The sequence below is a fragment of the Aegilops tauschii genome, chromosome 4 (assembly GCF_002575655.3).
Source record: "Aegilops tauschii subsp. strangulata cultivar AL8/78 chromosome 4, Aet v6.0, whole genome shotgun sequence".
Classification (NCBI taxonomy): Eukaryota; Viridiplantae; Streptophyta; class Magnoliopsida; order Poales; family Poaceae; genus Aegilops; species Aegilops tauschii.
The window spans coordinates 6,105,295-6,116,712 of record NC_053038.3 but is presented as its reverse complement, the minus strand read 5'-3'; the positions used below and the strand labels follow the sequence as shown (position 1 = coordinate 6,116,712).

The 11,418-nt window shown below is 42.7% G+C and overlaps 1 protein-coding gene across 5 annotated transcripts; it reads left to right on the top strand.

Annotated features, from left to right (window-relative positions):
- Positions 1-3,717: 3,717 nt before the first annotated feature.
- On the top strand, positions 3,718-11,040 carry LOC109767249 (membralin-like protein At1g60995). Of its 5 annotated transcripts, none has more exons than XM_073496060.1 (16): positions 3,718-4,198; positions 5,397-5,459; positions 5,611-5,641; positions 5,867-6,033; positions 6,411-6,492; positions 6,645-6,706; positions 7,858-7,952; positions 8,150-8,229; positions 8,434-8,517; positions 8,787-8,903; positions 8,985-9,070; positions 9,170-9,276; positions 9,522-9,613; positions 9,714-9,790; positions 10,147-10,409; positions 10,548-11,040. In XM_073496060.1, the coding sequence occupies exons 1-16, from the start codon at positions 4,034-4,036 to the stop codon at positions 10,618-10,620; spliced, it is 1,644 nt and encodes a 547-aa protein (XP_073352161.1). In that variant the 5' UTR covers positions 3,718-4,033; the 3' UTR covers positions 10,621-11,040. The 5 variants fall into 5 exon arrangements, with proteins under 5 accessions (XP_073352161.1, XP_020181602.1, XP_020181601.1 ...); XM_020326013.4 differs by having other exon boundaries at positions 5,611-5,773; XM_020326012.4 differs by having other exon boundaries at positions 10,147-11,040.
- Positions 11,041-11,418: the final 378 nt, after the last annotated feature.

Genomic DNA, 11,418 nt, shown 5'->3' with positions numbered 1-11,418 from the left:
TATGCGTTGCTTCATAAGGGGCTGATTTGGATCCACATGTTTCATACTATAGTTAGGTTTACCTTAATTCTTCTTTCGTAGTTGCGGATCCTTGCGAGAGGGGTAAATCATAAGTGGGATGCTTGTCCAAGGAAGGGCAGTACCGAAGCACCGGTCCACCCACGTATCAAATTATCAAAGTAACGAACGCGAATCATATGAGCATGATGAAAACTAGCTTGACGATAATTACCATGTGTCCTCGGAAGCATTTTCCTTTATATAAGAGTTTGTACAGGCTTGTCTTTTGCTACAAACAGGATTGGGCCACCTTGTTTACTTTTGTTACTTTTTAGCAGTTACAAATTACCTTATCATAAAACTATCTGTCACCGATAATTTCAGTGCTTGCAGAGAATACCTTACTGAAACCGCTTGTCATTTCCTTCTGCTCCTCGTTGTGTTCGACACTCTTACTTATCGAAAGGACTATGATAGATCCACTATACTTGTGGGTCATCAGTAGCCGCTATTTATTTTTTGTATTTCTTTCGTTTCTTCATCGGTTTTTCTTTGGCTTTCTATTTTCTTTGTTTTTTCACCGGTTTTCCTTGTTTCTTTCTTTCATGGTTTTTACTTGTTTATGCTTTTCTTCCCTTTTTCTTTGTTTACTTTCCCAGTTTCCCAGTTTATGCTTTTCCTTTTGTCTTTCTTGGTTTCTTGTTGTTTCCTCTCTCGGTTTTTTTTTGTTTCATTCTCGTGTTTCACTTTTTCCATTCTGTTGAATGGGTTTTCTTCGGTTTTCATTTTTTGGGGTTTTATTTGTTTTTCTTTCTCGGTTTCGCCGAGTCCTGAAATATATTATTAACATTTTCAAATATATATTTTTATGTCTACTTTTCTTTCATACACACTATACATTTTCGTATACATTAGCAACATTTTTTATACATGTTTAACATTTTAAAATACATGATTAATATTTTTCTAAAATATATGTGTTTTTTTGCATGGCTAAAATATATGTGTTTGACAACTACTTTCTTTCATAGATATTGTACATTGATTGTATTACTCAGGAACATTTTTATATAGATGCTTAACATTTTTCAAATACATGATTAACATTTGAAAAAAGATATGTTTGATGACTACTTTTTTCATATACATTTATTTTTCCGTATATATAGGGAACAATATTTATACGAGATTAATATTTTTGATAAACTACCTCCATTCGGAAATAATTTACGTGATTTTATTTTAAATTTGAACTAAAGCCACGTCAAGTATTTCCGAACGGAGGGAGTATACGGCTAACATTTCTTTTGATATAGGGTCAACATTTTTTTAAATAATAATGTTTCGATGTTCAATTTTATAGATACACGTTATAAATTTTTCATATACATCAGGATCATCTTATTATACATGTTTAATATTTCCCCCAATTTTTGTGTTTGATCGCTACTTTTTTCATACACATTGTACTTTTTTGTGTATATCAGGACATTTTTACATACAAATTTTGAAATATACGATAAACACTTTTTTGATTCACGGTCAATATTTTTTGGCAGAACTAGCAAAACAATAAAAAATTTAATACATATATACATAATAGAGGAACCAAAAAAGATAGCCGCTTTTTCTTTTTGGGTTTCTTCCGTTTCTTCACCTATTTTTCTTCGGTTTCTTTTTTCTTTGTTTTTCCACCGGTTTTCTTTCTTTCACGGGTTTTGCTGGTTTTCTCATTTCTTTTTTCCTTGGTTTTCCTTTGTTTTCTTTCTCGATTTCGCTGTTTTTTTTTTGCTTTCTTCATTTTTCTTTCTGTTCTATGGTTTTCTTTATATCGTTATTGAGTTTAACTTTTTTTCTCGGGTTTAACTTTTTCCATTGCTTTGCATGGGTTTTCTTTTATTTTTGTTTTCTTTTTTGGTTTACTTGTTTTTTCCCGATTCTCTTTGTTTTCTCAAATACATTATTAACATTTTCAAATACATGTTTTTGATGTCTGCTTTTCTCTGATACACACTATTAACATTTTTCGTATACATGAGAAGCTTCCCCGCCCAGGCCCCAATGGCACGTTTGGAATGTAGAACCATTCCCCCTGCCGCTTCTTGTTGGTTTCTGTGAAGGCTCCGCTTAAATAGCCAAAACCAAGAACCTTGTTGATGGATGCGGCACTGCACTCGCATGGCCCAGAGCCATTAGCTAAGAGCTTGACGCAAAAATGTTTGTGCTACAGGCCGAGGTGGGGCGCACAACACAAAAACACACGATGTGCGGTATGGAGTTTGGGGCAAGATGGTAAAGCTGCACGCCATATAAATGAAGGAGGCCCCTGAGGAGGGGATGGATTAAAAAGCCGAGGGCGGCAAAAGGTGGGGAATGAATCATGCGTTCTCAGCTGCGCGCGGCAAGGCTCCTTCGTTCTCAGCTGCGCGCGGCTTGGGGGTCGTGATGGCAAGGAGCCACCGTTCCTGGTGACCAGCGAGGAGCATGCGGAGGCGTGTTCCGGCGACGGAAGATACGCTTCGGCTAGCCAGTTCAGCTAGGCCTTGTCCATGGTGGACGACCTTCATTTCCCATTTGTCAAAGAAGGAGCCTTGGCCCTTGTTGCCGGTTTCATCTTGGTGGCTGTCGCCTTCCCTTCCTTGCCCTGCTTCCCTGCTCCGGCCATGCCATCGGGGGTGGGGACAAGCTAAAACGCTACTCCTGGGCGAGGAATGTGGGAGGGCACGAGGGCTATAGCCTATAGGCATGAGGAAGAAGAGGAATAGAGGAATGAGAGCGTAAAGTGTTTGCCTTGACGCCTCCCCTTTATATTTAGGGTAAAAACGAAACGACAACGGGTTAAAGCCGTCGCATGGCAGTAAATCGCCCCCTTTACCCATGCTTGTACGTTAATTACACACAGGGATCGTGGAGGCAATCATTTAATCACCAGGGGTTTCGATACACATGATCTCTCTTGATGGGAAGTGACCTTGGTGGGTCCCACACCATGTGTTGCACGTCGGGTAAAATACGCCACGTGATCAGGTGGGTCCGTGGATAAGGCGGGTCTATATTGTTAGAACTAGACCGTATAATTATCATGCTGGAAGCGCGGGAATACTCCGCCGTGTATCAGTTGCATGGGAATACTTCCCATCTGTAGCCCGCGTCCATTATAATGGCACCAGTCAAAGGCCCTGAAGTGGTGAAGGGTCCAATTATAGCCGCACTGACGACCGCAAGGGGAAGGGGCCGACGAGGAAATGGTGATTTCCTTTGCCCTACTTTGTCTGCCCGTTTTCTCAACTTTTTATGTTTAAATTAGTATTGTCCGCCGATGAATACTTATTCTTTTGAATTATGTTCATTTGTTGGCTTGTTGCTGATGTGTTGTTCTGCGTAGTTTTATGTTATACGTTGCATGGATACAAGGGTTCATATATAAGGGAGACGGCCGTTGAGCGAGCAAGATTTTAGAAAGATTAGTGCACTTGAACCCATAATTTTTAATTGCTGGCACCACAGCTGGATGAGAGCACTCGCACCCCCAAGCTCCCCGTCCTTGGGAAGAGAAGGGTGAGTATCATCGAGGTAAGATTGGTGTATATACATAGGAGGGGATGCTCGATTTTAGCCCGTGAGAGTGTCAATACTCAATAGAAAATTTACTTACTTTTATATAGAAAGAAAGAAAAAGTAACTAGGTAGTAGTACTCCTCGCAGAAGAAGCGATGTGCGGCGCCACCGGTACGAGTTGCCGTGTGCGTGCCGCCGCTTTTACACACGCTGACACATGCCACTGGCCCGTTCCCCAAGAAAGCCCCTCCCTCTCTGGATTATCATCGCCACAGGAAACACAACCAACACGAAACAAACCAAAAAAATATCGAGGCATCACATGCGAACTGCCCCGCAGAATTCAAATCCCCAACCAATTCCCCGAGGGCCGGAAGATTAGGAGAGCGAGGAGCTCGCTCCCGGAATCCCTTCCCGATCTGCCTTCCCCCGGCCGAATCGAAGCTTCTTCGGCGCCGGCGCGGGGGGCGGGGGGATGGATCCGGAGCAGACGTTCCTGCGGGTGCACGCGCGGCTCTCCGGGATGCTGTCCCAGCTGCTCACCCCGCGGATCCGCCTCGCGCTCGAGTACCTCTACCTCGCCGGCGCCGTCGCGCTCTTCTGCCTGCTCGTCGTCATGCACACCAACTTCGTGCAGCAGGTGAGCCACCCGCCTCGCCCTGCCCCCCCCTCTGTCTCGCCGAAGGAAGAAGAATTTAATTCGGTGCCCTAGCTGGCCTTCTTTTCTAGGAGTATCTTACACACGCGATTAATTAGGACAGGGCTTCTGTTGAATTCAACTCAACAGTGCTGTTGTGTAGCCAATTCGATTACGAAATTGGTCAAATCGGCGTAGCATTTTGACGATTTCGTGACAGGGAACTCGTGAACCAGCTTCGTTTCCTACGAGAGGGTCTATGGATGGTTGTTGCTAGACTACTCCAGTGTTGGTTGCTGATTAGGCTGCTTTAATAACTTGAACTTCGTCTTGTGTCCTGTTTTTGATGTGTTTTGGTCAATTGATTTCCCTGAATAGTGAACACCATGCATTCTGCCCTAGTGTAGCCCAGCAGAAAAGTCTCGGATGTGCTTTTGTTTCCGCCTTTCGTCAAATCATCAGCGCGTTAATTTCATATCTGATATCTATAATGTCCTTTGCTTGCATTCTTCATGGCAAATGTTTCTTCAATTTTTTATGCCAACTGCTTAGGTTTTACTATGATACAGTCTGCACCTAAATGAGAAAGTTCTAAGTACTGTTGCCTACTCCCTCTGTTCCTAATAAGAAGGCGCTTAATTTTCTGTTTTGTTCCAATTTAGAAGGCGTTTTCCTAGTTCGACCAGCGCTTGCGATGCTTGGCCTGCCAGCACGCAGAAGCGCTTGCGACGCTTGGCCTGCCATCCACATTAATTGTTCGAGCCGTTGCATCGAAATCAATCGGCCAGTAAATGACCCAACGGGCTGCAACTCAAATGCAAAGTCAGCCGGCCACTATATAGCCCAACCAGCTGCAACTCTAATACGAAATCAATCGGCCACTATATAGAGCTGCAACTCAAATGTGAAATCAATCAGCCAGTACGTTGCCCGCCCGCATGTGGAGAGCTCATCACGGCCCGATTGGCCATGCTACTGCATGCACTGGAGCGTGAACGTTAATTGCTGCAGTGCCTGCGGCTTGACGCGTGTGAGGGGCCAGATGGCCTACCCTAGATTAGTAAGAAAACAACAAGAATACCAAGCCATTCTATTTGGTGCTCAGTAGCTCATATTTGTTCCTTCTGTTTTATTTTTGGTCCATAGTTGTCCAGTGTGTATGTGTAGCCTCTAATCTTTGAGTTGTCTTTTCCATGCGAAGCCGGGCTGCTCAAGTGAGTTCACTGGGATTGAATTTGGTGAAGCACAACTAGTCCAAATCAAGGTATGTATTTATGCTTTTCCTCCTTGCATACTTGGATTTCCAGTACAATAATGTTCCCCGTGATTGTTGTTCCTATTTGCAATACATGTCCATGTTTCCAATTGGTATTATCGTATCGTCTGTAAAGTGCTACTCTGCTTTTGAGTTGTAGATAATCAGTGGTGGACTATGGGCCAGCAAAGGTGCGTCTTATATTATGGATCTCCAGAACCTGGGGCGTTCAGCTGAGAAAATTCTAGAGGTTAATGGTGATAAGTTCAATGTTTTGGCATCTAAGTTTTTGTCAACTTGGGTTGGTCCTGGAGCTAGAAGGAGTAAGATTATGTTTCGAACTTGGAATGGACACAAAGAATTTGAACCACAGTCAGAGAATGCAGCTGACGCAATTGTTACTGCAATCATTCCAGGGGTACCGGAATTGAAGACAACCGGAGAGGGTTCTGTACATCATCCTTTATCTGCTAAAGAATCAATCAAAGCAGCGGCTACATACTTATCCAGAAAGTGGTACTCTCGTGCTGCCTTATTTTGGAGGAACATAAAGCAGGTTTCAGATAATGCCCTCCAACTAATGGTAAGAAGTTTGATCAGTGTCATAAACTCTTTGCATTTGTAGCTCCTTTCCAAAAATTTCTTCTACAGCTGGTCCTTGAAGGATCATGTTTGCAAGTAACAGAACTGTTAGGTGCTATTAAAAAAAACTGTTAGGTGATTCAGTTTGTTGTATGAGGAGCACGTCTGGACATGCAAGCTAGCAATATCATTTGATTAATAAAAGGGATACTTATTAAGATAATTCTCCATGCTGAATCCCATAAAGCGACATCATGATTTTCTGTTTTGGAGTTGCTCTTTCATGACTGGTGCTGTGCTGATATCTGTGTCTCGTTTATTAGTCATGCATATATTCTAACTAGGGGTTGATCTTTTCTTCCCATATATGAATGACAGGTCAGATCGAACTGGGATGACTTCCTCCACCTCATTAAGGATCTTCAATTACCAAGCATGGATCATCTTCTTTCGAACATTGGTAATGTTTTCTCTTTGCTGTAAAATGGCCATATTCTCTGGTTCTTCCTCCTACAATGGTGCCTGTAGAAATTTTTATAACTCTCTGCTGGTTGCTAAACTTCGAGTATTTATTTCCTCGGACTTCTCACTAGGTTATGTTGTTTGTTACAGTGAAGTGGTTTGAGAAAAGAAGCAAATCGTTTGAGCCTACCTATTTATATGGTGTGGAGAAGGTAAGGTTCTTGGCTTATTAGTCATTTTATCAGTGCACTATGGTGCCTCACGACTTATTGAACTTCCTAGCTGCAATTTTTACTGAGAACGACTGGGTTTGTAGTTCGTTCTTAATAGAGAAAAAGGCATCGCATCTCTTTAAAGTTGTGTGGTTCTCCACCTACCTCTCAAAACTTTCAATTGATATTCTGTGCTTCATACATTTGCGTTCGTTTTGATAGGTTCAAAATGTCTTTCCTAAAACTAACTCACACACACCAATATGATTTGCTAACGGTCTATGTGATCTGGGTGCTGGCATGGAACGACAGGAGGGATATGCCTTCTTTCTTGAGACAGGCATCACAGTGGCAAAGATGGTCCTGTTGTGGATAAGACACTACTGTAGTTTAGGAAGAGAAGTAATTGCGTGGAATACATGGGGATAGCAAAAAGAATGCTCACATGTAAACTCCTGGCGGTGATGAGTCGCATTGTCTCCTCCACTTCATTGGGCTAGTTGATCATGGTGCCACACTGACACGGCTCTCCGCGACCTCGCTGTCGAACTCCTGCCCGGTGCTGTTCATCTGCATGTTCATTTCGGCGATGATCTGGTGCACGGTGTTGAGGCCCCCATGCTGTGCGGCGAGGTAGAGTTTCGTGTCGCTGTGCTGACTGGTCGCTTGCTTGACGTAGTTATACTTGGGAGTATGGCTCAGATGTAGTCAATTAGAAATCTTAAATTAATACAGTTGTAAATTTAGTGTCATGACTTGTCTGCATAGACCCCTGTGTGTAGCCACATCATACCATGTGATGCCACAAACTAGGCTCATTGGAAGCCATGCCAATGAGATCTGTTAGTTAACTGCAGATGGCAGTTATGGAGCAAAACAAAGCAAGCTTAGGTGCGCAGAATGTAAACTAAGTATTCGGGAAGGAAAGTGAGAGGATCACAACAGTTTAGAGAGCTCCAGTGCATTTTTCTCTTCTTAGTATGACTCCATGAAGGCATTCATGGGTTGGAGGCCCATTACCATTAACTTCAATGTTTGATTGATTGTACTTCCAGAAAAAAAATATCAATGATTGTATACATGTGCTGGCTTTGTAGTTCTGCTATTATTCACTGTAAGACCTTTCTTATGTCTTACTTTGTTTTCTGCAGGGATATTTCTTGCTTTCTGAAGTAGCCAAAAATAGTCATGGTGTCCGAACTATAAACATCACAATTTCTGCTCGAAATCCTTGCTTTGGGAACAGGTAATTATTAAGTATTTTACCCCCCGTATGCGGGGTTAGTATTTTTATGCATAATACACAATTTGCATGTATGACAATAATATCGTTGATCATGACAATTTTTTTGGTAGGAGACAAATTTTGGATAACACATTTATTTAAGATGAAGTGAACTGCAAGCGGATATTTACATCTCCTTTTCCCCCTTTTCTTTTCAGGTGGCAGCAGCTTTTGATAAACAGCATTGTTGGTTATGATACTATACTTACAAACAGCTTAGTGAATTCTCCTGGCCAGGGTACACTTCTGATATGGCTGTGCTTATGCTGGTCTTAAAACTGTCATAGTTCCTCTATGTAATGTTTGCTAACTTAGTCCTTGATAAACGCACAGGACTTGCTTGGAAGCATGTCAAATGTCACATGTTAGGAGTCTTATCTTTATTTGTTCTTTAAGACGACCCATTTTGATAGATGGGTTTCCCCCTTGGCATAATATGCAGGTTATCTATATAACTTTCAGACAAAGGAGCTTTATGATCTTAGTTATGGGCATGAACCGCCAACAGGCCCTACAAGATTCGGAGGTCTGTATATTGTTTCCTTAACCTGTTCTCTCAAAATTGACCTGACTACACGTTGTGTCTGTCTTTACACGGTGTATTATTGGCATGAATGTTTTTGTACCTGATGAGATTTGTACTGCTAATCTTGCAACATAATGTGAGTAGAAAATGTGGAACCACAATATTTTCAATTTTTGCAACAGCCCTTTTATTGCTTTACATGTCTCACAAGATTCCTTCCTCATTTATGTCTATTGAATTCTGATGTCTTGTACATTTGCTGTTTGCAGATTACTTTGTGACGAAATGTGGTGTCCTTCTAATGTCACTCTTTGTATTCTTCACAACCACCATGTCTGTTTCATTTACCCTGAGGGAAACACAGTCCCGCATGCTTAGGTTCACAGGTTTGTGTTTCTTGCTGTAGGTTGCAGAAACTACTTTCATGAATGGATAATAAATAATGCATGTTTCCCTGAAATTTTCAGTGCAGCTTCAACACCATGCACGCCACCAGCTGCCCACATTTCAACTGATATTTGTGCATGTCATTGAATCACTGGTTTTTGTTCCGGTATGGCAAAACACTTCAATGTATTTAACTAACTTAAATTCTTGTTGAAAATGTATAACTGTATACTTAACACAAATTCTTGTACTCTTGTCTCTGTAGATCATGATTGGGATCCTCTTTTTTCTGTTTGAGTTCTACGATGACCAGTTGCTCGCATTTCTTGTTCTGACTCTTGTGTGGTTATGTGAGCTGTTCACGATGATCAGGTGACCATAGTGCTGGAATATGCTTTATGATTACTTTTACAGAATTGGGATCTTACTACAGTATGCACATGTAAAATTGTTCAAGTAATAACTAGGATTGTTCACTGAACTACTGCAAGAGCAGTTAGATTTACTTAGAGATACAGAAAGCTTTACAGGGAGTGTGGGGATCCACTTGCAGGCAGTAATGTCATGCATACAAAGTTACTTTAGACTGAACTACTTTAATTCTTCTTCTTTTGCAGTGTGCGCACATCTATATCAATGCAGTTCTTTCCGCGCTTCTTCTTGTTGTATTTCCTGGTTTTCCACATCTACTTCTTCTCATACACCTACGGTATGTAGTTGGATATGTTTTTTTCTGGAACATACTATTGAAAAACTAATTTAGGTATCCTATAGCTAAATGACTTGCATATTTGTGTTTTCTTTATCAGGCTTCTCGTACCTGGCTTTCTCTGCCACGGCAGCATTCATGCAGCATCTAATCCTGTACTTTTGGAATCGTTTTGAGGTGAGTTGATCCGACTGTCTCTGTAGCTTTGTACTTTCTTCGCTCTTCTTTGTTCAGGGCTTGCCACTGTCTTGTTTCATATCTGAGCATGTAAATACCAGTTGACACTTTGTTCCCTTGGGCACGATGAAGTGTTCCATTTGTAGATTCTGAAAACTGCTTAAGATGCATCTCTTGTCACACTTTTCATGCATTATAAATCGCAAAGATTGCTTTGATCTCATATAGCTACCGAGCTAGATAGGGTGCACATAGGATGGTGGGAAGATTGTAGTATAATGGCTAATGGGTTCAAAAGCCCCGACGTCTCCTTGTCACCCATGATATTTACCTGAGATTGGCTTGCTGTGTTTCAGGTGCCAGCCCTCCAGAGATTCATCAGGAGCCGAGCTCATATCCACCAACAGACTGGTGTTCAGATCACATCCTCCACCATCTACACTTCAACATTACATATCGCGAGGGTAAACGTGAGGGACCCCGGCACGATGAACGACGACGTTGGCGCAGCTCGTGAAGCGGATCCCCTACTGGCCCAGGCCGAGCCGACGAGGAACCAACAAGAGGGGGGCCAGCAACTGAATGAAAACGCTGAGGCGGCAGCCACCGACCCTCTCCAGTACGAAGATCAAAATCTCGAGCAAGCCGGCAACGCCCCCGCAGCCTCGGGCTCGTTGAACCCGTTCGGCTCCCTCTTGCTGTGGTTGTTAGGAGGCGGCGCTTCTGACGGCATAGTTTCTTTCTTCTCCATGTTCAGGGACGTCCGCGACCACCACCACGGTCAGGACTACGCCGAGCCGCCCCGAAACGAGAACGAGCAGGTGACATAGAAACCATGGAGATGAAAACGAAGGCGGGCCATATAAAACGATGATGAAATGCCGAGCCGCGGCGGGTGACTGGACCAATGGATGGTCCTGTGTTGTTAAGCTGATGGTACTAACCCGCTCATCAAAGGATAATGACGAATATGCATGCATGCATAGCAGCTTGCGGACCGGCGTCGGCTGGAAATGCTGCCATGTTGTCTCCCATACATGTCTCTCTCTTTTTGGTTGTCGGGTAAGGCTGCATGCTGAATTGTGTCTAGCAGTATGTGTAAATTCCTGGTGCCGTCTGAGCCTTGTACAAAAACGCTCTTGATAGTGAGTGTTGTGCGATTCTTTTTGTACTCCAGTGGGTGATAAAGAGGTGTAACATGTGGTACTAGTAGTGCCGAATGCTGTAGACGAATGGAATGACTTGTTGCACATGTTGTCCGTCCCTAGACAAGTGTTTTGTTCACCTGGTTTTGGGCCAAGGAAAGGTCTTGTGCTGCTATGGTTCATCGGGGATTCGAAAGTGGCGCATCACAGGCCAGTTGCATAACCCATTCGCTATATAACAATCCAGTGATGGAATAAATGGTCTGTGGAAAAGGCATACCGTTGAGTAGGCCATTTTATCTGGGCATATCTGTAATCAGGAGCATTTCGAAGGTAAATGCTTGCTCAAAATAGATGGAGTTTAAACCGGCGCAGAGGAAGGATTTTTCATTTCTTTTCTTTTCTCAAGTCGTGTCTCTTAGAGCGCCGGTTCTTAAAAAGAAGGCAGAAGAGAGCTGTCTGGTTAATCTGCGAAAACCACGC

Bases quoted from the DNA above. Each gene is read 5' to 3' on its own strand.
- LOC109767249 (XM_040386414.3), top strand. From the start codon at position 4,034: ATGGATCCGGAGCAGACGTTCCTGCGGGTGCACGCGCGGCTCTCCGGG. The intron at 6,493-6,644 runs GTAATGTTTTCT...TGTTTGTTACAG, and splicing joins TCATCTTCTTTCGAACATTG to TGAAGTGGTTTGAGAAAAGA. The intron at 9,071-9,169 runs GTATGGCAAAAC...TTGTCTCTGTAG, and splicing joins AATCACTGGTTTTTGTTCCG to ATCATGATTGGGATCCTCTT.